Here is a 26,192-nt window from a genome sequence, read left to right as displayed (position 1 = left end):
TGAATCGGATATAATGTTCAGTTGCGATCCGGAGTCGATTAAGGGCGAAGCTGAGCTCTCTTCTGAGCCGACGAGACATGCCAGGTATCCCAAAGGACACGAATACAGGCATGGATCAGGGACGGATTCCCTAAACTCCACTCCTTCGGCTAAGGTCCCTGAATGCACCTTAAGATCCTCGGGTCCCACCTCCACGCGCTTTCGCGAAACCCACTTCTTGACTCCATCCGACACGGCCGGGGACACAGAACAGATCTCGGCGACCGTAGTCGAAATTGGTAGGTCAAAAATCTTCTTGACGAACCCCTCCACGGCATCTGGATGATCTCGAGAGACGTCGCGCTCGAATCTGACCTTGGGCTGAGTACCCGGGGTCTTTGAAGGGGTGACTGGTCGGGATGGGGCTTCCTTGGGCGGCACTTGCTGCCGGGGCTCGGGATCATTCATGATGCGATCAAACAATTCGGGCTCGTCGACTGGTTCAACGTTCGAAGGACCGCTCGGAGTCGCGTCAGGCTTACGAGGTGGTCTCTTTGACTGCGAAGAGGGGGCCAAAGGAGCCTTATAAGGCCTAGCTTCCTCGTGCCGCTTCCTTCCCGCCGGATCTGCCTCATAAGACCCCGCAAACGACTGAGACGAGATGGCTGGAGGGTACCACTGCTCTAGAGACCCGCAGCTCGCCTTGAACTCCACCGAGGCTGACTGAGCTGCTGGTCGAGGTCCAGGAGACTGCGCCCTTGGATTCGAAGGCTGACCAGGTTGAAAAGAGGCCACTACGTGGCGGATCGGTCGGCTGCGGTCAAATGGAATAAGGGCCCCGTTGGGCAGAAAGTAGTTGTTGCCCCTCTGTTCCACCAGACCAGCTTCCTTATCCTTCTGAAGCTCGGCACAGCGCATCGTCCCGTGATTTTCTCGGTGACAATAATAGCAGATCATTGGGCCCCTCTCCGTCGACGGCCCGCCTTTCCCGCCTCCTTGCTTCATGAAGTGCTCGAACGCCTTGAACATCCTGGTGAGCTCTTCCATGGAGGGGTCTTCTTTAGGACCTGCGGGTGCCGCCGGAGGTCGCTGATTGGCGTGCATCTTCTTCATAGTCTCGTTTGCTTCCTGAAAAGGCGATGCTACGGGCGCGGAGGAACGGGTGTCTTTGAAAGAAAGCGAAACCTGACTCTTCATAACCGTGTCGACTGCGCTACGGAGGATCTTGAAAGTTGGGAGCCGGGCTCGTTTGTCAGCTGTCATCACGAGGGTATCGTCCTTGATCAATTGATCACGAATCCGTCCTTGGAAGCCAGGGTAGAATGCCTGGTAAAACTGCTTTTTCAACTCCTCCTCTGACTCCACATGCTCCTTAGCGACGAGATAAGCCTGGATTGGGTCCCAGGCTTTGCGGAAGTGGTGGTAGTCGGAAACCGACGAAACCCCGCCCTTCTGAGTCCACTTCTCTACCAGACTAACGATATCCCTCTCCGTGAACTGCGCGGTGTCGACGTCTGACCAATAGCTCAGCATAGCCGCCTTCAGCTTCGGCCACTCCGGCGGGATGTTCCCCTCCAACGTCTCGAGGATGTCGCGGACTTCGCCATTCTCGACGAAACGTACAACTTGACGAGCCTTGTCGTAATCCGAGGCGTCATCCAGCTCAGCCGCCAGTTCATAGTCGGCTAGAAATCGCTCGATGTTGGATCCGTCGAACTTAAGCCCATCTTGAGGCTTGATCTTCTTCATTTTTGCGGGTCTCACGCCTCCAGCCGCGTCGGCCATGTCGAATAAGAACTAGGGGAAATATTGCAAATGGTGTGGGGGCGGCTCACAGAGTGGCGATGATGTTTTTCGACAAGAAGAGGTAGAACTTCGGAGGTGCAACTAATGTGGTGGGGACTTACTTCTACAACCCAAGTGCCCCGCCGCTGAACCCTAAGAAAGAAAACAGAAAGAGAAAAGAGATTCAGACGATCCTAAAACGGCTTGATCCAGTGAAACGAGGACTAGTCCGTCTTGAAGAGCCGCAAGTGATGAAAGCGGTCGAAAAAGCGGATTACGGAAGGAGAAGAACCAAATAGGTTCAGCAGAAATTATCGGAAATTTGGATGGACGATAATATAAAAAAAAGAAAAAAAAGAAGAAAGTGTAACCGCTTGGAGCGCCTCAAAACCACAGTTCGAGACTGTAAATCTTGAGGTCGCTGGTTCGATCCCGGCTCGGGGGACCAAATGAGGGACTCCTGTCCGTGCTAAGCGGCGGCAGTCGTGTGAGGGGATGGGTGCTGTTTAGGCTGCCCTCGGGGTGATGGTCCGTGAAGATGAGTGCGGATGGGATCGGTGATAGCTTTTGTGGTTGTGGGGTGGTTTTGAGATGTTCGCCGGGGTTTTGGATCCTCGGCGGCGGTTGTTTTGTTTTGAGGGGAAAGGATATGTGATCTTAGGGAAGGGAAAGAAAGGGATCTCGGAACTTTGGATGAAGGAGGATCGGCGAGCGGAGCTCGAAGGTTGGAAGTCTGAAGATGGGATCTATAAACTCTTGATGGACCGTCTTCTGGGGATCAGAATGCCATGCCTCCCCCATCATCCAAGTTCGGCGAACTTGGACTCCGGGAGAGCCACATGTCACATACATTTCATCATATCCTCCGCGCGCTACACGCGCACACACACAAAACAGCAGAAAAGAAACAAACAAAGAAGCAGAGAAGAGAAACAACACAGAGGCAACTAAAAGAAAACACAGCATGAGGAGACAGAAAGAAAAGAGCCACAGAGAGGAAAGGAAGAAAGAAAAGAAGAGATAGGCAAAACACACAGAAAAGGAGAAAAACCAGAAACAAACAAGTGAGTAAACCCACAGCAGGTGCTGTGTTAGGACCAAGAAACAGAAGGGGAATGAGAAGGGAAGAGGAGAAGGAAAGGTGGAAAGAAGGAAAAAGGGGGAAAGATCTTAAAGGAGGTTGGAAGATGAGGAGAGATGGGGGAGAGCTGAGAGCCTTGAGAGTCTTGAGGATCTTGATGTTGCTGGCGGCGAAGATGCTCCTGACTAGCTGGCCACGAGAGGGGCCACCACACCGGTCATCAAGCGGAGTACACACCCCTCTCAGTGGCCATGGTGATCACCCCACTCAATTTCTGGTCATCACGTGGGATGTGGGGGTGTGTACTCTGCTCAACAATGGCTGGTCATCCAGGGTGTGTACCCCTCTTGGTTCATCAAGGGTGTGTACCCCTCCCGGTTCATCAAGGGTGTGTACCCCTCTTGGTTCATCAAGGGTGTGTACCCCTCTCGGTTCATCAAGGGTGTGTACCCCTCTTGGTTGATCAAGGGTGTGTACCCCTCTCGGTTCATCGAGGGTGTGTACCCCTCTTGGTTCATCAAGGGTGTGCACCCCACTTGATGACCGTTCATCAAGTGGAGTGTGTACTTGGTGACCAGGCAATGGTCATCAAGTGCGCATCCCACTTGATGGCTGGTCATGGAGTGCACCGGCCACCAAGTGAGATGTGTATCCCGCTTGATGTCCAGTCAACAAGCGGGGTGTGTACTCCGCTTGTTGACCAGACATCAAGCAGGTGTGTACCCCACTTGATGGCAGTGCACAACTGCGGCTGACAATGGCGGGTACCTGGTGATTTTCCAGCCCAAATTGCATACCCGGACCTGTACATGGCACCTGCGGACGGGTACTCAAAGGGCAGTGGCGGGTGCTGGGTGCCGGGTACCCACTGGCCATCTCTACTGAGGACTACCTCAACTCATTTGGCTGGTATCAAACTTCAACACCACACCACCATAGCATCATGTGAGCAAAATGGGCAGCCCAGAATTGAAGCCCTGCATCTGGCCTTCAAACCTACATAGGCCAATTATAATTAACTTTCATGGTTTTGAACCTACAAGCAATGTAAAATGATGCATTCCTGATTCTAGGTAAGGCTGCCACCCGGGTGTTTGGGCGGGGGGTCAGCCTTGTCCCAAACCCCAGATCCGAAACCACCCAGGTGGAACGGGGTCCACCCGGGTGGTCACAATTATTTTTTTTACTGTGGAAATCTTCATTTTTTCTGTCTGTGACACCATCCAGATGACCCATAGTGGGAATGTGCTTGCCCCATCAGGGAAATGATATCAATAAAACCTTAATTAACCTTCTGAGGCTGTCAAGCAGCCTCCCAAGCCCGTCCAATTGGCCTCCCAGGCCCGTTCATTGGACCTTCCCAGGGCTCAAGCCCGCCCATCATGTACTGCCAAACCACCCGGATGTTTGGGCGGGGTGTTGGCCTCATCCCAACCACCTGCACCCGGGTGGTACTTTTTGGGTGCCAGCCTTAATTCTAGGATCTATCATACAATTGTGCATCTGTGGCCAATGCATGAGAGCTGCATTTGCTACTCTTAAGTACATGGCTTTGTACAATTAATGAAAAGTTGAATGTATCACAGGTGGTATTCATAATTTAAACAAAAAGGATACAGTGGTAAAAAAACCTCCATCTGCTGGAGCAAGCTCAGCAGAGTTTTTGAAAGGATGTCTAGTGGTGCTATGGAGGGATGGATTGATGATGGATGTACATTGCTGTGCCACCCATGTCCCTTTTTGGCCAAAAAAAGATGTGTAACAATGAATCTAAGGGAAAATAAGGGTTGGCTGGGCCCCAGGCTTGTCAGCTTCCACACCAGAATTTGCCGCTTGGGGGGCAAGCCTCTCTGGAGACAGAGACCCTGCAGGGCTCTCCTCCAGAGCCCCCGAGAGGTTGTCTTAAGCTTGCCTTCTGTCTGATGGGTAGACGTTGCTATACTGTCACAAAAGGCTTGAGTATCCCCTCAAGCTTCTTTTGAGTTTCTGCATGTCAACTGCTGGCAGAGTTTTTCTTGTAGTGGGAGGGCTGTTGTCCTCCTTTCATCCATGATGATCAACAAGCACTTTGAACAACTCAAAGTGGACAACGCAATGTAAACAAGAAAAGGTGATTTGTGATGAGGATTCCTAATGAAAGAAAAAGAGATGTTGATGTCGAAAAACCCAAGATGTTGTAGCTTGTCAACCGCTGCCCCCGATCGAGTGATGACGAAATCAGGCAAGCGGCCGCCGGCGGCCGGTTCAGTTGGCCACCCCGCTCCACAACACCACCACTGTCCTGTCCACCCACTTGAGACCATCGATTCCGATTGATGACGCTAGTGAACCAGCCCCGACTGAATCGTCCCGATGGCAACCGTCAACCTCGCCCACTCCCAAGTTCTGACTCGCTCGAGGACCCTTCTCTTCTTATCTTTTCGTGATACTCGGTCTTCCTCAGTCTATCCACCACGACTTTCTCGATCTAAGGGTAAACAGCGGCAAACAGATGATGTTGAACAAGAGGCTCTCTTGCATAACGAAGATGACACAACAGCTATAGATATAGAAGACTCGAGTGCTCTGCCACCTCGATGGTAAAAGCTTCTCGTTAATTCTACCTGGCCTCCTAGTACTAATATTGACAACACCGTGTGTTTCTGATGTAGGGTTGATTTCGTCGAAGAAGTTGAGGAGCTTGTAGACCAGATTAGGCCGAAAAGTGAGAAGCTGCTATGTTTGACGTTTCCCGGCTAGATTGAGTGAGGTAATTGATAATGTCGTAGTGGTCCAGCTCGACAAGTTGACCGCAAAGCATGTCCTTCCGGGTTTCACGGATCGATCATTTGAAGAACGTCAGATCGAAGAGCTGACTACTGAAATCACCCAGGTATGGTCTCTAGCAGTCGGCAACATCCAACTGCCCGGGATGGCATGGATACTCATATCTTTTTTTGATCGCTCAAGGGTTTCCGAAAATGCCAACTACTCATAAGAAAAATCGCAGACTGTGGCCAAGACATCGAGGCATACATTATCAATCGTTCCAGAACTCAGAAGTCACAGACTGGCCAGTCAAAGTACACCACCCGAGACGTGACGGTCGTCAAAAACGCTCAAATCGCTGCTGCAACCAAGGTGCAAACCCTCAGCTCTTTGTTTCAAAAGCGGCAGCGAGTTTATCTCCAACGTCGGTCGCCTATAACATCTGCCTTCAAGTCTGCGATTACGTTTTCTTCACTGACCTCATGATTATCCGACACTTCCTGAATTGTAATTGCGCTATTAGAGCTCAAAGGATACGAGAAACCGGCACAACATGAGAATAACGGACTTTTTGCAATTGAAGATGATACCGAGCAGTCATCTTCTCTCCAAAACGGCTTCATTCAAGGGAATGACTCTGGCCAACAGCAGCAACAGCTTCACTCACGCCAATCCGTCCACCATGGAGTAAATCAAGACGTCGAACAAAGAGCCAAGGAGATTGATGGAATCGCTAAGTCGATTTCTGACCTTGCGGATATGTTCAAAGACCTCGGGAACCTGGTCCTTGATCAGGGCACCTTACTTGATCGCATTGATTATAACGTCGAGCAAATGAGCACCGATATCCGGGGTGCAGCTCAGGAGCTCAAAACAGCTACAGAGTAGGCGACTCCATATAGCTTCCTCCTTGCGTCTATTTGCACTAAATCTCGTGTTCTCGAATTTTCCCAGGTATCAGAAACGGTCGGGAAAATGTCGCATAATATTTTTACTAGTTCTCCTTGTTTTTGCTGCAGTGCTAGTGCTTGTATATAAACCCCGCCATTCTACTCCTAAGCAAGTCGACTCAGTATCTGGCTCTGTGGCGCTGGATTCTTCAAGTCAAGCAAATACGAACTCACCTACAACCAGCCTGAGGTCTCGTTCCGATGCGCCTACGACTTCAACCGATCGAGAAAGGCGGAACTGTGGCCGATGGAAGCCTTGCTAAATTCTTATATCTCATCTCATAGCTGTCGTAGATACATAGTTTTGTTTTTTCTCTCAACCTGAAGTAGATCTGTTTGTATGATTTATATATTCGATATCAAGTCTCACTTCAGCCTTGCAGATTGTACTTGAAATAGTCAGTACTAGCATCCCAGAAACCCAACAAAAGGAAGGGGGACACATGCAGTAGCAGAGTCAAGCAAGAGCTAGAACCCCGCCGGCCGTCTGTATGGACATCATGCCTTTCAGCTCTTGCGGTGCAGGAAGCGTCCATTGGACACCAGTCTACCAGACCTTTTCTGCGCAGTTCTCAAAAAACTTCACGGTTCCCATAAGTCCAGGTGGGTGTCATATGGCCAAATATTATCTTCTTTGACGCATCTCAAGGTGGCTGTCCTTGCCTCAAAACCTCTCAAAATCTATATCCAAGCATCCATCCTTCTGAGTCAGGAGCTTTGTATTTTTGGTTCTGCACTGCTTCTGCTCCGGCCAGTTTTTCTGCTCATTTTACTTTACATAATTCTAATTGTATATTTAAACCAATGTTTATAGTTTTAATAGTAAATGAAATCAACCCATCCAGGGTGATTATCTACAACAATGGGTTTTTGGATTTAGGTAATTGAGCCGGATGACCCACAGGCTTGAGTAGTGGTCAGGAGGGAAAGGAAAGCGAAACAAAAACACTCAACCGTTGGCCGCCTTGTCCGGAGACTTGTGAGAGTGAGTGGGCGTTGCAGATGGCCTCGGCCGCAAGTTCCGGAATGGCGCCATCAGAGTTCGAAGGGGAAAAAGCTGCAAAACTCTATGAGATCGGTGGATTTTGCAAGCAGTGCGCCTGAAACTTACAAACGAGTGCGAGCATCGTGAAAGCAAGCACCCGAGTCAGCCCGAGTCAGGCCCGAGTCCCGGCTGAATGCGCCACCCTTGATCGATGACATCATGAATGTCAGCACCGGGCTGAGTAAGATCACGTCGACGATCGCCCCATGGCTGGCAACTTGCAAGTGACAGCCCATCACGCCCACCGGGGAGACCACCGGCATGAGCACCCTTGGACTTGAGCAGCGGTTTTTTCCTTCTTGACCATCTCATCCCGGCCCTCTTTTTCGCACAGTAGTTATCTCACAAAATATGCCCGCTGGAGACTCAGTTGACCATCGCAATTGGTCTGAAACCGCCGTTTTCCGGCTTGCAAAATATTCCAGGTCTATTCCCCGCTCCGATCTATCCTGCCAAGGCCAGCCGTCTACGTCGCCAGCCTCCCGGACCACCACTCCGGCTGAATGGAGTCATTTGTAGGTTTTTCTTTTCCGATGTGCTATCACCCGTCACATGGAACCTACTGACTTTTTCAACCCATGTTTGAAGCTCACAGACCGGATTGTCTCTGGTCGTCGAAACGGTTCATGTTGATTCACAGGAGAACAACCGAATCGGAACGCGTCATCAACAAATCATCCTAAAAATCATATGGGATAACAATCCCTCATCGCACAAGGGAAACTTGGACGCTGCTGGTTCGACGGACCGGCCCGGGGTTTTCTTACTGGTCAGTAAATCGTATTTGAAGTATTCAAACCCTTACATATACAGTCTTAACACTTGTGCTGAAATTTTGCGCATGTGCTCATAGGAAAAAGTCAATCTGACTCAAGTACAAGAAACCTTTGGCCACGCGAGACAAGTAGAAGAAAGCCCGCTGAAAGCAAATTGTAAGGATTGTGTGGTTGGACTCCGTTACGCTACCGGGTTTTTGGATAACTCAGTAAGCACATAAGTTGGCATCTGTAACACTTGCCAAGTAAAAGACTGACCGTGAAGCGGACGATTCCCTTTCGCTCTCCTGTATCTACAGTTCAACTTCAATCGTCTTCAAATTAAACTTCAAACACCCGCTGATTCGCTCAGATTTATTGCACTGATCGAAGCCATTTGTCCTTGCAAAATCAGTAGCGGCATCCAGAGCTCGCAATCTTCTAGGAACAGTGGCTCGCAGCTGCCCGTCAGCTCGAACTCTCCCGGTTTCGGTCACTTTTCCTCTTCCCAGCCGTCACTACTCGAGATTAATACAAACAACATCGGTTCACAAGACTTCTGCAATCAAACTCAGCTCTCAGAATCCTCGCAGATCTCTAAGAAAAACGTCCACCAACTTCCGATCAGCACAAATCCCCCAGCTCTTGGCCATTCTTCTCAGCAATCAATCGAAGCCGCTCCAAACACCACGAATCTACAAGGCTTGGGAAGCCAGGCAGAGCTCTTGGAATCGACAGCCAGAGCTGAATCACACCCCGCCCCATCACAAGCCTTGCATCCAGATAATCAGACGACAAGCTCACCTGCGATACCTGCATTAGAAAGCCATCATCCCTTAATTCCTGAGGAATTGAATAACTTATCAGATGAAACTTTGATGGAGTATATCCGCGAAATTGTAATGGATCCCGGGTTTAATAACTTTGTCCATCAGGTCAAAAGATTGATATCACATGAACATTGATTGCCATTCTGTACTTTATAATGTACTTCATAATTCAGACTTGGACATTGATAATCTACAGTATGATTTCACCTGTGTCACCCTGCATACCCCATACTATAGACATGCATACAAGGAGCCACAAGCACCCCCATACCGACCCTACCCCGCCAAAAATAAAATTCTTGGAATTCTCATGATTCCTAGAAACCAATGACTTGATTTGGCCGCGAAGCGGCCGAAATTTTTTCAAGTCATTCCTCAGGAGTACCCCCCTAGTCCCCCCCGGACGCCCCTACCTCTGATAAAGTAACATCACGCTCTAACCGGCCTCACATGACACCTGACACCTGTTAGTTTACACGGCGGGGGTGCTTCCTGGCCCGCGCGTTTGTGGAGACGACGGGATCACCGGCTCTGTGAAATCCACATGGATTTCACTGCTCCCCCCGTCGTCTCCACCCTCCCGTGGAAAATGCGTGGAGACGACGGGCTTTCCCGTCGTCTCCACCCGCCTGGGATTTCCACGTCAAGAATGACGAGGATTCCATGGCCGCCTTTGGGATCGCGGTGGAGCCCACGAGAAAATTGACGGGAATTCCTTGTCGCTTCCTTTAACGAGGAATCCACGTTTGGGTGGGCATGACGAAGCGAATGGTGAGCATTAGGGCTATTTTGGTGACAGCCGCTGCGGCTCAAAACTCCGGCCTGCCTTGTTGATGCTGATGACCCAGGGCAACAAGGGACTTCAGCTCTGAGATGCCACTCAAAAGATTTTGACCGACTCATTTGCAGCATTCCACTCGGCCGAGATCGGATTCCAGCGAGGTCAGCAACAAAAGATACAACACACACGCACTACACTGACACCCTAAACACATACAGCATCCGCCGAGCCAAGCTAAGACACACTCTCCATCCGGCCCATCCACTCCTGTCCGATCATTGCCGGTGACCTGCTCGAGTTCGTCGGCGCACTAGGATGTAGGAATTCAGGATCAGGCCCAGAGCCAAACTCAGACCCAGACCCGCAGCAACCCCCGAGGAAGCTCGCGAGGTTAGACCCAGACCCAGCTGCAAAGAAAGGTAAGCCCCTTTCGCAGTCCAGACCTAACCCAGACGCAGAGCTAAAATGTATCACCACGATTGCAGAAGCCAGACGATCAGCCGCAATGCCATTGGTAGAACTTAAAGCAGCAGCTCCAAGAAACTTGTGAGTACAAGAGATCAGACAATGGAAGGCTTGTAACCAAGACTGACCTAGATGTGTTTAACCACAGGACTCTCGCAGAAAGACTAGGACTAAAGTCCCGAGACGAACTGCTCGCCAGAATCACGGAAGACAACACAACCTGTAAGCACCAAAGCCACGCAATTAGGCCAGACAAGGCCATGCGACAGATAAGCTAAGAGACCCGGTTGAACTGTAGCACAGGAAACCGCAGGCCCATTGAGGCAAGATAAAACGAAGCTACTACGATAGCCGTGCTTTATCTCGGTGAGCCGCAACAGACGAAGAAGAGAAAAGAAACAAGACAGACACTGATGTAGATGTCGCTGCAGATTCTGACATTATCAATCCAAACCCTAGACCAACATCTTTAGTCTCACTCAATCCCTCTTCTCTCTAAAACAACTTAGGCAGATCTCTGTCTGCTTTCAGGTATTGCGAGCTCACTTAATTAGAATGTTTTGTTGATTACAAATCATGTATTTAGCGCATCTGACAAGGAATCATATCTTTCAGTTGCTCCTATCTTTTTAGATTTACAGTCTTGGATTCACTCGATTCCACCTTTGCAACTGAAAGCATTCAGAGATGGCCAACACGAGGAACCAAGGTCCCAGCAATAACGCAGACAAAACTTCCTCAGCCCAAGTGAACGACGCATACAGTCCCGATAAAGATCATGTGAATGTTCCGAAGTTTGACGGCTCCAACTTTCCATTATGGGAAAGGAAAATCAAGATGCATCTCCGCCCTAGACGTCTCGAATCCTACCTTGACGAGCCGATGTCAAAAGAGCCAGACAAAATCGAACTTCAAGGGGCGCTAAGGACCTGTAGCATCTTAAGTGAAGCAATCTCGAATGCAATCTTCACTAGCGTCATCAACGACGATAATGAAAAGGACCCTCACGCCATCTGGACCGATATCAAAACGATATACGCATCAGATTCCTTATTGTCCGTGTTCCAAGTCTGGAACAAGTGGCTGGACATCTAGTACAACAAAGACATGAACTCCTATATAATCGAAATGGAGGAAAGTTTGGCTGAATTCAGCTCACTAGGCCTAAAAGTTCCCGATGTACTAGTTGGTTGCGGTATCATCGGCAAGATCACCAAACGACGACCGATGCTCATGCAAGCGCTCTTCGCCGACTTGAAAGCACTGGCCAAGCCCAAAGAAATCATAGCTAAACTCCGCGATATCGGTCGTCACAAAACCGCAACGAAGCGCAAGTTTGTAGAGGATCCTTAGCCATCATCCACTGCTCTAGCCACAGGACCAAACCACCGACCCAAAAAGACCTACCCGCCCAAGATTCGCTGCTTCGGCGGAAAGCATAATCCAAAAGCGACCACCCATGTCGAGGCTGACTGCTGGACAATTCATCCAACCTCTCGGCCACCAGGCAAGCCCCTCGTAGAACAGGAAAGACCCCGGAGGAAGCCGCGCGAGTCATATCACACAACGGCTGATGAAGAGGAAACCTACCACACCCACATAGCCAAGCCCTCGTTTACATACAACGCCACGACTCCCGGTACGCCATTAACGACAATCTTAGATTCCGGAGCGAGCAACCACATGCTCAACTCTCTCAGCTACTTCGTTGCAACCACCCCGGTACATATTGCCATTGTCACGGGGAGCGGCAAGTCCGAACTAACAGCAGTCGCTCGTGGTACCGCAAAGCTTCATCTTCCCTCAGGACAAGTCCTCACCCTCACCGAAGCTCTATACGTCCCAAAGCTAACGAGGAACCTAGTATCCATGATGCAGCTCCTCCATCATAAAGCATCAATACATGAAGCGAACGGAGTCTTTGAGGTGAAAATTGACAACGCAAAGCCCTTCAGAGTTAACGTTGCAAACGATCTTCTGGAAATTCCAGAGGTTACCTCCGCCTCAGAGCAAGCCACAGGCCTTACCACCACGCCCGCGGCCAACCTCTCCGCTTTCCAAATGTGGCACAATCGGCTCGGCCACGCTAGCTCCGGCCGTATAGCGCAAGCGATTCCTGACAAAATAAATCTGGAGAAGACGCACGCCTGCCAGGCCTGCATGCAAGGCAAATTGACACGCCTCCCATGTAAAGGCTCATTCAAGGCCGCTGATGCACCTCTGAGTGTCGTACACGCTGATCTTGTTGGTCCAATCTCTCCGCCAACAAACGGCGGAGCCAGGTACTTCATTACCCTAGTCAATCAGTTCTCTGGTTACATACACACGGCCATATTAAAAGAGAAGAGCCAAGCCACTCAAGCCATCATTGACTTCCGGACGTTCTTCGAAAAACAAACTGGTTCCACCTTAAAGAAACTAATCTCCGACGGCGGCAGGGAATTCATCAATGGCACATTGAGCAAATACTTGAAGGCCGATGGCATTCAACACAACGTGGCTCCAGCATACACCCCTCAAAACAACGGGATGGCCGAGCGAGCAAACCGCACCATCATTGACATGGCACGATGCCTGTTACGGAATGGTGGGCCGAGGCGGTGCAAACAGCGACGGCCACTACCAACTGTCTGCCATATCTCGGGAAGACAAAAACCAGCCCGCTGGAATTGATGTTCAAACTAAAGCCTAACATCAACTTCCTCCGTCCCTTCGGCTGTCGCGTGTGGATCATCAAGCCGAAGCAAAAGCGCGATTCTAAATTTGGTTCTATATCCTGGGAAGGGATCCTGTTGGGATATGAGAAGGACTACTCGTCGTATAAAGTCTATCGGACGGAAGACAAAGCAATCATCACAGTAAAACACGTCCACTTCGATGAGACAACCTTTCCGGAATGCCCAGCGTTACACAGGAGTCACTCTCATGTCGACCAAGAGTGCATGCCGAACTTCAAATCAGACAGCCCACTACCATTCGACGAGGAGGAGACAATTCCTCTCCTCGAAGATCAACCTGAAAATGAATCCACCGCTCAGCTTGAGGAAGAAGCTAACGACATGTCCCGAATTATCCGCAACCTCCGGTCCGCCAGCCCGCAGGACTCCACAGCCCCTGCACCTGAGGCCACCGGTCACCCTCCGGCCGCCAAGACGTCAAACGCTACTGCAGGGCAACGGTTTGAATGGACAACCGCCCCTCCGCCTAAGGAAATCTCAAGCGGGATAGACCAGCGCAACATTGTCTCCGGAAAGAGAACTCGGCAAGCGTTTCTGATTGAGATCGAGGTCGACCCGAAGAACCACAATCAAGCCATGAGTGGGAAGGATCGACTCAGCTGGAGCCAGGCGGAGGAGAACGAAATTGCTAACATGCTGAAGCATCAAGTCTGGACTATCCGCCAGAGACTCTCCTCCGATGAGCCTATCCCCTCCACTTGGGCATACAGAAGAAAGCTAGGACCATCGAACGAAGTCATCGAGTTCAAGGCCCGCATCTGCGCGCAGGGTTTCCGGCGAATCCACGGCAGGCACTTCAACATCATCTACGCCCCAACGGGCAAGGCCGCGTCACTCCGCCTACTCATCTTGTTTGCAGTCAATAATGGACTTGAGATTCACCAGTTGGACGTCAGGAGTGCATTCCTGACTTGCCCCCTCGAGGATACGGTAACTCTTCTGCCACCTCAAGGATACGATTGCCCTCCCAAATTGGTTCTCCACCTCAATAAGGCCATTTATGGCCTTTGCCAAGCACCTTTGGTCTGGTATAAACGACTTACGGCCTATCTCAAAACTCTCGGCTTTCAGATCTCGACTTCTGATCCCTGCGTCTTCTGGAGACGCGAAGAGACCGGCCGACCAGCAACTTGGCTATTTGCACATTTCGATGATATCGTCATCATCAGCAAGCAACCCAAAATTTTCAGGCGAGAGATGGAGAAAGAGTTTGAGATCAAGTACCCAGGAGAAGCGGAATTCCTCCTAGGAATGAACATCGACCGCTTCAAAGACGGCCTTCAAATAAATCAGACTCAATACGTGGAGCAAAAACTCTCCGAATTTGGTCTAGCGGACGAACACCCAGCCTCCTGTCCTCTTAACCCTTGAGAACGCCTGTCTAAGGCAACGGGCCAGGAAATTGACGCCTTCAACAAACTTGGGGTCAACTACCGCGGCTTAGTAGGATCACTCAACTACCTGAGCATTCTCACGAGACCGGATATCTCCTTTGCAGTGAGTCAACTCTTGCAGTACTTGGACAACCCAGGAATCAGGCAGTACCAAGCTGCCGTTCAAGTTTTCCGGTATCTTTCGGGGACCCAGAATGTTGGGCTCACTTTCAAGCTCTCAAACAACTGCAAGCTAAAAGCTTACTCGGACGCCGACTGGGGCAATTGCCTGGACACCAGGCGGTCAACCACCGGTTTCGTCATCACCGTAGGCACCCATCTTATCAACTGGAAATCCAGTAAACAGCCAACCGTTTCTCTCTCAACCGCCGAGGCGGAATACAAGGCGCTGTCTGACCTTGGGCGCGACCTGGCTTGGCTTGCGAGCCTCATCAAGGAAACCGGAATTCTAGACACGGTTGAGCCCATTGAGGTCGCAGTGGACAACAAGGGAACAATCGACCTCGCTAACAGTGAAACATCTCAAAATGGCTTCTGGACCAAGCACATGGATATTCGACTCCATTTTGTCTGGGAGCTCATTCTACTTTGCCTGATTCAACTCCAATACGTCAAGACCAGCGCTAACGCGGCTGATTTTCTCACTAAAGCCCTTGGTCGCTCGGTCATTCGCCGCTCCCTCACTCAAATAGGCGTGCTCCAAATCTCCGATGTTACTTCGAATCTTGCAACTCGAAGCATGCGAGGCTGTAGGAATTCAGGATCAGGCCCAGAGCCAAACTCAGACCCAGACCCGCAGCAACCCCCGAGGAAGCTCGCGAGGTTAGACCCAGACCCAGCTGCAAAGAAAGGTAAGCCCCTTTCGCAGTCCAGACCTAACCCAGACGCAGAGCTAAAATGTATCACCACGATTGCAGAAGCCAGACGATCAGCCGCAACGCCATCGGTAGAACTTAAAGCAGCAGCTCCAAGAAACTTGTGAGTACAAGAGATCAGACAATGGAAGGCTTGTAACCAAGGCTGACCTAGATGTGTTTAACCACAGGACTCTCGCAGAAAGACTAGGACTAAAGTCCCGAGACGAACTGCTCGCCAGAATCACGGAAGCCAACGCAACCTGTAAGCACCAAAGCCACGCAATTAGGCCAGACAAGGCCATGCGACAGATAAGCTAAGAGACCCGGTTGAACTGTAGCACAGGAAACCGCAGGCCCATTTAGGCAAGATAAAACAAAGCTACTACAATAGCCGTGCTTTATCTCGGTGAGCCGCAACAGAAAAAGAAGAGAAAAGAAACGAGACAGACACTGATGTAGATGTCGCTGCAGATTCTGACATTATCAATCCAAACCCTAGACCGACATCTTTAGTCTCACTCGATCCCTCTTCTCTCTAAAACAACTTAGGCAGATCTCTGTCTGCTTTCAGGTATTGCGAGCTCACTTAATTAGAATGTTTTGTTGATTACAAATCATGTATTTAGCGCATCTGACAAGGAATCATATCTTTCAGTTGCTCCTATCTTTTTATAGGATACCACCCAAACCAACATGATCACTTTGCCAATCATCAGGTTGGTGTTGAAGCCAAGCAACCCAACTCCGCTATCCAAATCGTCTGTCCAGAACTTCTTCTTCCGTTTGTCTCTGATGGTTTATAATCTTCCCAAAATCATGTTCTTCGACTTCGTTCGCAATCGTTATTGATTCAGCCCGAACCCAATGTTCAGAAATCGGCACGTTTTGGTATAGATCCATGATCAAGTGATTCAGCAATGTATTCAACTGTTCCAAATCCAACAATTCCAGAGCTAATTGTGCGCTCAATTTGTAAATTGTGAGACAGAAACACACGTTCGCAATGTTGGCAAATAATAGTACGCGTCAAATAGGAGACAGGTGATGTCCAGTAAGCTTACCTACGATCGCAAATGAATCTCTCCTCCCGCTAGCAAAGATCCCCTTCCTCAATTTTCTGATCTCACGAACCAGAGAAGAAATCCGATTGATCTGAGCCTTGAAACGATTATCAGTCAACGGTTGGTTTAAGTTTCCTTGGGGATCTTTGAGACTTAAATACAGAAACAGATTGATCTGATTTGGATAGGATTTCTTATATTCTTGAATCCTCTTGAATATCTATTCAAAGATCCAAGACAATCTGCCAAAGTGATCAGGTCAGATATCAACAAGATATTTTTTTTATCTGTGATTTTGTATCTCTTTTGCAATGTAATTTTTCAATGCTTTTACAACGGCCATTGCAGTTGCAATGTAGTGTGTGGTACCCTGGCGGTACCACATTCTGCTACAGCATTACCTGCGGATTTGATCCACTCCGGGGCTGGCTAACCAAACTACAGGACCACCCTTGGTGGTCCCCACGGAAAGCTGAGGGGCTCGACCCGCCCGTGGGTATCACGGCGAATCCACGGGGAGTCCACGGTTGAAGGACCCATGATCCACCCGTGGGCCCGACCTTCACGTTGGGATCACAGGGAATCCATGGGGATTCCACACGGAGCCAAAAGCTGCCGTGGAATCCACGGGTGATCCTCCCAGTGGTGACTCCGTGAACGTGTGGACCAACAGCCGCTGGTCCGACCTTGCGCGCGGCTACCACGTGGAGTCCTCGTGGAATCCGCGTGATTTCCCCGTGGATGGACTTCCCGGGTGTACATATCACACCAACCCACCGGCGGCATGCCCAACATCACCCCGCCCGGGTGCTTAGCTCTGATTTTCCCGCCCGGCAGTTTTAATACAACCTATCACCGGCGTACACAACTTCCTCATCTCAAGCTTTTACAGTACACCCACAACAAATCAGCGCGTTCACAGTACACCCACAACAAATCAGCGCGTTCACAGTACACCCACAACAAATCAGCGCGTTCACAGTACACCCACAACAAATCAGCTCTTCGTCTTTTCACCCAGCCCACCATGGCCATCTACCGCCTCAACGTTCCCGGCGCAAACCGCATGCAAGCAACCCGACGCCGTGTACATTCCAACCATAATGCTGCAACCTTGGCAAGATTGCGTCACGTAGAAAATCTTGATCAACACCATGCAAGAAATCCCGCCAACCCAAACCCGCCAATTCAGAATTTAATGGACAACAACACATTCACATATGCTAGCTTTCATGATGATGAAGAACATGGAGAACAGAACACCGAAGATGGTCTTGGCGGTGATCATGATGAAAATCTTCCTGGGTGGGCTGGCTTGTCTGAAGAGGAACCCGATGAGATTGATCTTCTTATTGCCGCAGATAAGGAGAAGCACCGGCAACAAGCGCGTGACTTCAATTGGGACGTACTTCTCAACCACCTTGTTGCTGAATACCTGAGGTTGAGAATCCTCACCAAGAACTGGGCCTCAACCAACTCTTACAACAACTTCTCTCAGTGCCCATCAAGTTGCGTCAAGAAATATAATTGAAAGGTGGACTTGGTTGATATCCAGGGCAGGTCATCATATTCAGCAAAAGTTACATACATGAACTAACTTAATTTTTTGCTCTAGGTCAGCGGCGCGAACAAGTCAACTTTTGTGAATGCACTCTGGATGGTGTTTGCCTTCTCCAGCGAGGATACCTTGCCGGTTCACCAGTCAAGCCTCAGACAGCGTTTTCTGTTCCGCTTCTCATTTTCTACAACAGCCTCTGGAACCACTGTCATACAGGTGCACAGCCATTCACACTAGCCCTCAACGAATGGCTTGAGCCTCGATCACAGCGATTATGTGTCCGCAAAGGTAAACATGTAAGTCTATTTTACCTAGTTTGTCAATCGTGTCTTCAAGATTACGATTAAATAATAATATCAATTTTATTTTTATTTTGCTCCAATTTTCAGGCCAGGGATCTTCGAAAACCTTTCTCAGCAGCCGTTGACTTGTTTTGTCAATTAGAAGAAAGACAAAACAAAATTGTTGTTTCTTCTCTGAAGCTTTCTAGCCAGGAATTTCTAGCTTCACAGTCATGCCCAGCCTGCTTTGGGCCGCAGCCACCCAACTCCTTGGATTATTCGGTAGACACACGCAATTGCCTCATAGTCTGCCTTGATGGCAACTTCCAGCACCGTCATCAAATTAAGGCTAGCCAAGATCATGTACCACTGCAAACACCTCCAATATTTATCAAACAAGCCAAGGTTGATGCAGTATCACAAGAAATCCGTGATCACGAAGCGCAAGGAATGGCTCCTGCACAGGTCTTAGTCCAATCTGATTCTTCTAATTTGTTGTAAGATTTGTGAATTTTACCAAATTTACTGAGAAGAATTCAATTCACAGGCCGACCGTTGTGCCGAATCCCACAAGGCAGCTGATGACAAACAAAACAAATCAACTTGGAAGGGCTGCGACGACACCGGCCTGATGGGATGCTGCTGTCGACACAATGCAGCCGTCTACCTTGCAAACATCTACAAATCAGGCGAGCAGCGGCACTATCCCATGACAATCATCAAAAAAGTTCTATCGGAAATTGAGCCTGGCCGTCAAGTTGGTGTTTTGTACAACATTGGATGTACAATGGATAAGTACATTGATTGTGTTTGTTGCTTCTTCCTCTCTGCTATGTTGTATGAAACTGTTGAATGACTTTGAATTCACTTTGTTGTATTCACAGAGACAACTCATACCTCAGTATCGAAGCCAGCTACGTTTTGGCACCTCAGTCTTTCATGCCTACGCACATAACTGGCTTTGTCAGTTGGAGTTCCATCCTCGTTTTAACAAAGGATGGGGTTTCTCGGACGGGGAAGGGCTTGAACGGTTATGGTCTGGTCAGTCCCTTGAGGTATGCCACCCGCAATTGCCGTTTTGGTTCTCTCTCACATAAAACAAAACACCACAACACCCGGGGGATCAAACAGCTCTGTAAGTCTCCTAAAGATGTCAAAATATTGAAAAGATTAACCAAAAATGACATGATTGAAAATATTATTTTCAATGTAGCATTCTGGCTCCGCAAAAAGTTCCAAAAGGCCACTCAACGCCGTTACGAAACCCAAGGAATCCTGAGGAACCTCCTGGGCAAGCCAAATCCTCATCAACCAGGTGGGCAAAATTTTACAGTTGTGTTCTTCAAGAGGCAGTGGAGGGCGCAACGAGAATTTCACGTTAGTCATAGTGAAACCGAGACAGATCGCCGAAAAAAGCTAGTTGCACTTTACAAACGCAAGGCAACAGTCGAGCACATGAGGTATGCTTTTAAGCATTCCAGATGAATTTTAATTCCTTTCAAATAAACTTGATTTGTTTATTTTTTACGACTTGTTAGGCAAGGTTTACAGAGCCCTGAGATCTTCTTAGTCACTGTTGCCGAGGTTCGGGCCCTTATGGACTCAATTGTTACCGAATCAGATTCTTTGAGTATCCAGATTGCGCAACTTACCGGCCGGAGTGGGGCAGCCGCAGACCGAGGCAAGTAGCCCATTCTGATGAATCACATGAATGCACACTAAAAATACACATCCAACAGATTACGAAGAGGAGAAACTACGACTCCTTCTCTGGGATGCGAAATCAGATCTCTTTGCTCAAGTGGTCCAAATACATGCCGAGCGTCGACCACTACTAGATTCACACATCATGGGATCTCATCTTGGAACACATGGAAAAGAAACTATAGTCAAAGCGCTTCAGAACCGACGCCCAGCTGTCAAAAAAATCATTGATTCATTCAACGAGCTTTATCAAGAATTCCGCGAGAAATACCCCAATCACCAACAACCAGATGTACACAATCATCCTCTGACGTACAAGGTCTTCATCCAATGGGAAATGGACCACGCTTTCTGGAATGATGGTCTGTACTATCATACTAATGCCCCTTGGTCAATTGACACAGATGTTTGTGAAGGGATCAACTGTATTCTAGTACTTGGACGTATTCAAGAGGAGTTTGAAATGCTTGCGCAAGAGCTTTCTCGGACAATTGGTTGGGCAAGGCGGAAGTACTCAAAAATCAAAGAAACCATAGATTACATAACCAGACGTAAGCTCCTTGTTTTTCAATTCATTGCTCCTTAATATTGGATACTGAATACATTTCAGCTACAGGAATTGAAGTCATGAAAAGCAATCCAAATGTGGCTCCCGATCAATTCGATGAATTATCATTAGGATTGTTAACAAGACTGGGAAAATTGGAATTGATCCGGGAAGAGTTGAAGTTGAACTTAATTGATCATGGCGAGTTGATCAAATTGTGGTCCAATGACATTTCATGGCTGTGGCAGCGATGCCAACCTGATTCTAACAATTCTCAATTTCAAGAGTGGACTAGATTAATTGATCAGGTTAAACGAGACCGGCACACTTTTTTTCCCAATATCTTATCAAATGATCTGGCTTCAAATGATGTGGACGATGATCTTGAAGAGGCTGTATTAGATGTTCTTCAAGATGATGGAGAAGATGTTCAGGAAGAGTTGATGACAGATGTGTAGCAAACTTGCCAAAGAAATTCACTGCTCCTTCAGTATTAGTCCAGAAATTTTTGTTCATTTATTCTGCATTTTGGATAATTGATTTATTTTGATTGGCTTCATTGTTTTTCTCAACTACATTTAAAGTGCGCAAATTTTATTACGTTGGTTTGAGAATTTCACAAATAGACCATTCGACACCGATTGAGAATTGCTGAAGGCTGAGTGTTGTAGTAACAGTGCAGGTGCGTTGAGAAAACTTGAGTCACCAAGGTATTTGTTCTTATGGGGCATACTTCTCCAAGTATAGAATTGTGGACAGATTTTCTTATATTACATTTTACAGTTGTAAGGTTTGAGCATCTCAATAGATTTATCAATATTTGTTCATCTCAAATAAGGAAAGATAGATCCAACTGACTCAAAAAATTCAGCGTTGGTTGATATTAATTGAGGAAAAATAACTCCAAGGTAAATTTGGTCAAGAGATCAAGTAATGTTAAATTGGATGAGTTGATCCCAGAATTGTGATGCCCTCAACCAAGCCAATTATCCTGGAAGTTTCAAGAATTAATTTTAGAAAGAAGTACTATTGTTGATGCAAAAAGAAAACCTGAATTCTGATCTCTTGTCAACAAACTTGAATCAACTTCCATAAAAACCCACATCAACCTTTGCTATACATATGTGAATGACAAAAATTGATGCTTTCATATGAAATTAACATTATCCAAGCATTCAATTTCTGGTGTTCATACACTTATTCAGATCTTTTATCAACTGAAGAGGTTGAATTTAATGAACATAAATTTGAGGTCTGACAAGCTGAAATTAAAAATCAAAACACATCATAAGTAAAGTGTAGTGCAATAGTCTGCCTTTTACTTCAAAATGAATTCTAAGCACCTGCAAATGTGTCTAAATTATGTTTTTCACTCTGCCAAAGGTTTTCCAGTCATAACCTCAATGAGTCTGCATTGTGCAACCAATCTCATATATATGAAGAGGAGTTGGAAAATGGAAAATAGCAAAGCCCCAACCAAATTTGTAAAAGCAACATATATATAAAGAGGTGTTGCAGAATAGCTATTACAGACCCAAAAATTTTAAAAGCAGCATCATTCCAGTACTACCTTGACTGGGATCATCTATTTATGATATCTTGATTGTCTCAACCCAGAAGCATCCATGGAATAAGCATCCCCCACCTAACCTATATTTCCTGACTCAAAATTAGCTGTGGACATGCTCCACACTTTTCAATGAATGGCTACCACTGGGGTACATGCTGGCACATTGCCTATTTTGGTTGCAGCTACATTCCCCAAGTTTCAATAAGGTCACCCATCACCGGTAAACACAAGTAAACCCTCTGTGCAGGTGCCACAAGCTTACACAAGCAACCAACAACCGGTCAACCGCAGCAGGTAATTCCGCAACCTTCCACCCACATTTAGAGCATCCACGGCCACCACTGTCTCAACCTCGTCATTGAAACTTCTATTTATGTAAACTCGTTCTGTCCAACTCACCTTCCCACACTATCTACAAGAACTTACTAGACGTGAATCGGCCGCTCCACCTTTAATCAACCACCTCATCAAGACCCGCCCGCGCTCACAAACCGGCACCTATGCTAGCTTGAACAATTGCTATCCAACTGCGTGCACGTCTCTCTTGAAAACAATCCTCATATTCACACTTCAGCTCCTTATTGGATCAGGTCTTCTTGCCACACCTCTCACACCTGTAAGCAGCACTTCCCTCAACCAAGATACTAAACTGTTGCTCAAGTTTTTTATCTTCTGTAGTTTGATCTTTTCTCTGCCACTTGTGCCAGATCAATCAAATTCCAAGTCTGATTTTCAGCTATATTGCAATTTGGCGCGGTAGTCTGGCACCTTCTGTACCTGTGAGTGTAAAGCTCAGTTAAGCGCGTTAAATCTTCTATTTCTGACTTCCAATCCTTGTTTTAGTTCTGAGTATGGACTTGTTTGAAAATCAACGTGTTGGCCCTCGAGACAATCCCAACCCAGGAGCACCTCCGAATTATTCTACACCTGGCTCTGGTTCTGAATTTTTGGCTTGCCGGAGTGCCCCTCCCTCGTCCCTCTCCACTGAGATATTGCCTCAGGGCCCCAACTTCACTCCCACCCTATCCGGCCAAAGCGGTGGCGGATTCTTTCGCCGAGTCTTAGATCGATCCCCCTCCAACAGTTTGGCCAACAACAATGATTTGTCACCTCCTGCTCTTCCACCCCCACTCCAACTAGACGTTAATCCCCCTAATACCCCCGCTCCAAATACTAAGCCGGCCCGCAAAAAACGTGCCCCTCGAGCCAGAAACACTACAATTCCTGTGTCTCCATCGACGTCACAGGTGTCCCACCCCCCTCCGCGCGACCCTACCCCCAAGCCTGACCTTAGTCAGTTTCAAGGTCGCAACAAGAGATCCAAGCTATCAGCCGAAACGATGGAGAAGATCCGGCATCAGCCACTTGATACACTCCGCTGTATCGTTGTTAAAGACCCGGAGTATAAGCGCCTCACCATCGCCGATAAGCTAGAACTGGATCAGGCATACCTTGATTACCAGTCCGCTGTCCATCTCATTGCTATTAAGAATAAGCTTGAAATCAAACCGGTGTTGCACTATCTCGGAAACAAAGTGCGCATCCGCGGTGGAAATTGCTACAATGACTTTTGCAAATATGATCCGGAGGCTGTTGCCATTAAACACAATGGTAAGCCTGGTCTCTTGAAACCGCTTCAATTGCTCAAAGGCTCATACCATTACGCTCCTTGTTTCCAGAAACCATCACCTCCAACGAGCGGGCTATCAAATGTGGGGCCCTTTGGCGTGGGCTTACCCAGGAAGCTCGGGAGCAGTGGAAGGATCAAGACTACATTGATTCACTTGCTCGTGTAAATTCTGTGACCAGCATCCCCGCCAAAACGGACCATCTCCCCGAAGATGAGACATCTGTCCCTCCAACAAGGACCCTTAGAAGCAATTGATTTAGCCTTAAATCATGGACGCACAAGGTCACACGCGATGTAGGCATTCTTCTGACAGATCTGCATCTTTCAAAGCTGACTGGTCCTTCCATAATCAACAGCTCCAAAACCTCAGCACTGCTCACCAGGTGGAGGGATATGTTGTGCTTGCCTTGCGCGACCCCGTTCGACCAGTTCTTCTCACCAGCGGAAGTCATATGGCAGAAGAGTTCCTCGACATCTTGGAGCCCGAAAAAAATCAATGCAATTCCTTCTTCAAGTTTGTTAGTGGAAAACAGGCAATTAAAGATGTCTCCGGCCGCTTACCTCCTCCGATTAATCCAAGGAAGAGAAGACGTGCTATTGAAAGCGATGATCCGGACTGTCCATACGATTTAGGTAGCTCCCAATTCTCCTGCATCTACCAAACTTGCCTCACAAAAATTCAAATTTCTATTTTCCAATTGCAGGAAGCAAGGTTGCTAACTCTGATGAGGTTCAAAGGTTGCTCCAAGAGGCTTTGAGTACGTAGCAGTCAGACAGATCTCCCTTCCCCCCCTCATCCCACCGGTTACGGATTAGTATTCATTTATCATTTTCCTATGGCAGCCAAGGCCACTCATGGTGTTTGCGTGACAGGTTGGCCGGGTGAGAATACTGCCGCAACTTTGCAAGAATTGGGTGTCACATTATTTGTGCAACCAAACAATCTGCTTATTGCACCAGCTGAATTTTGCAAGGCACCAACAAAGATGCGCATCGGCACAACACGGCGAATTCTCACGGTGTTTGCAAAGGGTTGGGTTAAGATCACCGGTCCACCTGCTCCCAATCCAGGTCCAATTGGCCTTTGTCCGAACGCAGAGAACAGTGATGATAACCTTGCCCCTCCGCCCAAGAAGGCCATTTACCCAAAGGTAGGTGTGATCAGAAAACCTCGTCGTGTGCGTTTCAAGAGGCGTGCAAACCTATGCTTTGGTAACTCGTCAGAAGAAGAGGTGACAAAGAAAAAACGCTCTGCTACTAGGAGGCGTGTCACCATAGAGCACTCGTCCTCAGACTCTGATACTTCACAATCCACTCGCCGTTCCTCTTCAAATTCTTTGGAGTCTGGTCGTTTCTGTTCAAAATCCACTTGCAGGGCTTCTCTGTCATCTAGCACTAGCAGGCTTTCTTCACCCGAGTCTGATGTAGCTGCTCTTATTTGAACTTTAATCTGTCATTCTTTTAAGGTGATGACTCCTACTTAATTATTTAATTTCTACTTGGATATTACCCGTGTTTTTGCACAAAATTGCGTCCCTCCAGCTAACGGTGGGCCGCTACGCTGCGCTAGAAATCAGCTAACTGACAATTACAGTGGCGCAGCTGGCATCAGGATTTTCCAAAATCCCTGAATTGGGCAGTCCTAATTGACTGATCCCTCTTGGAGACTTATAGTTCAATCCACGCAAGGCAAGCAGTTGAATGCTGCAAAACAGAACATGTTAGCTGAACTGTTCTCAAAATGGAATTTTGGCTCTGCATCTGGTAACCAGGATGTCCTGACTCCCTGATGCAACGGTCCTGCTGGACCATTTTGATCAGGGAGGCTCCTAGAATATTCTCACCAGTTTAAGTGGTTCAATGCTGCGGAAAGGCCCGCGTAATTCGCTGTTAGCTCATTTTTTGGCGTAGCGTAGCGGCCCACCGTTGCTCCAGCCTCCTTTGAGTACATGTTGTCCAATCAACCAGTAGAAAAATGAAATGTGTCACTTACACGGATTCTATCTTCAAGCCTTTGCTATTTAAGAATCTAAAAAAAGTCAATTGAGCCAACCTTTGTTTGTCAGACTTTGAGAGAGTTGTTTTGGAGACTGGGTGTTAGTGATGCTCTTCAAACTTCAAGGGGCCCAATGCGTACTAAATTTATATGTTACAAGATTTTAGAAATGAGCCCTGCTGACTACAACATGCCACACAAGACAAAGGAATTTGAAACAAGAAATTGCACCGAGAGAGGAGGTGCACTTGGGGTTGGTTGTGGGGGGAGGGATCTAGTGCAGGGTTCAGCAAATACAAATCAAAAAAGAGAATCTTGATCAGTGATCATTCAGCAAGTCTTGCAGGCAGTGTTAGTTGAAGTGTTGGTAAGGGGCATGGGGCAGGGCCGTACGCCTAGCAGGAGGGGTGGTCTGAGCAGGGCCGTACGCCTAGCAG

General features: G+C 48.1%; 5 protein-coding genes across 5 annotated transcripts; 4 read left to right on the top strand and 1 right to left on the bottom strand.

Annotated features, from left to right (window-relative positions):
• Window positions 1-5,197: 5,197 nt before the first annotated feature.
• On the top strand, window positions 5,198-6,806 carry PtA15_1A238 (uncharacterized protein; the record flags this gene model as incomplete). The annotated part of the gene is made up of 6 exons (XM_053165244.1): window positions 5,198-5,424; window positions 5,497-5,549; window positions 5,614-5,717; window positions 5,795-6,017; window positions 6,117-6,477; window positions 6,548-6,806. 6 exons carry the CDS (start codon window positions 5,198-5,200, stop codon window positions 6,804-6,806), a joined length of 1,227 nt encoding a protein of 408 aa, XP_053016455.1.
• A 686-nt stretch (window positions 6,807-7,492) lies between these two features.
• Window positions 7,493-7,851, bottom strand: PtA15_1A237 (uncharacterized protein; the record flags this gene model as incomplete). The annotated part of the gene is made up of 2 exons (XM_053165243.1): window positions 7,493-7,550; window positions 7,655-7,851. 2 exons carry the CDS (start codon window positions 7,849-7,851, stop codon window positions 7,493-7,495), a joined length of 255 nt encoding a protein of 84 aa, XP_053016454.1.
• Window positions 7,852-7,939: 88 nt separating this feature from the next.
• PtA15_1A236 (uncharacterized protein) lies at window positions 7,940-9,308 on the top strand (the record flags this gene model as incomplete). The annotated part of the gene is made up of 4 exons (XM_053165242.1): window positions 7,940-8,103; window positions 8,177-8,357; window positions 8,442-8,573; window positions 8,664-9,308. 4 exons carry the CDS (start codon window positions 7,940-7,942, stop codon window positions 9,306-9,308), a joined length of 1,122 nt encoding a protein of 373 aa, XP_053016453.1.
• A 7,945-nt stretch (window positions 9,309-17,253) lies between these two features.
• PtA15_1A235 (uncharacterized protein) lies at window positions 17,254-18,000 on the top strand (the record flags this gene model as incomplete). Its single annotated transcript, XM_053165241.1, has 1 exon — window positions 17,254-18,000. One exon carries the CDS (start codon window positions 17,254-17,256, stop codon window positions 17,998-18,000), a length of 747 nt encoding a protein of 248 aa, XP_053016452.1.
• Window positions 18,001-19,493: 1,493 nt separating this feature from the next.
• Window positions 19,494-25,059, top strand: PtA15_1A234 (uncharacterized protein; the record flags this gene model as incomplete). Its single annotated transcript, XM_053165240.1, has 9 exons — window positions 19,494-19,768; window positions 19,847-19,989; window positions 20,048-20,374; window positions 22,973-23,740; window positions 23,809-23,981; window positions 24,116-24,392; window positions 24,464-24,517; window positions 24,603-24,910; window positions 25,021-25,059. The coding sequence occupies 9 exons, from the start codon at window positions 19,494-19,496 to the stop codon at window positions 25,057-25,059; spliced, it is 2,364 nt and encodes a 787-aa protein (XP_053016451.1).
• Window positions 25,060-26,192: the final 1,133 nt, after the last annotated feature.

The sequence above is a fragment of the Puccinia triticina genome, chromosome 1A (genome assembly GCF_026914185.1).
Source record: "Puccinia triticina chromosome 1A, complete sequence".
Classification (NCBI taxonomy): Eukaryota; Fungi; Basidiomycota; class Pucciniomycetes; order Pucciniales; family Pucciniaceae; genus Puccinia; species Puccinia triticina.
Note: the sequence above shows the minus strand (reverse complement) of the source record. Positions and strands in the feature narration are given on the sequence as shown.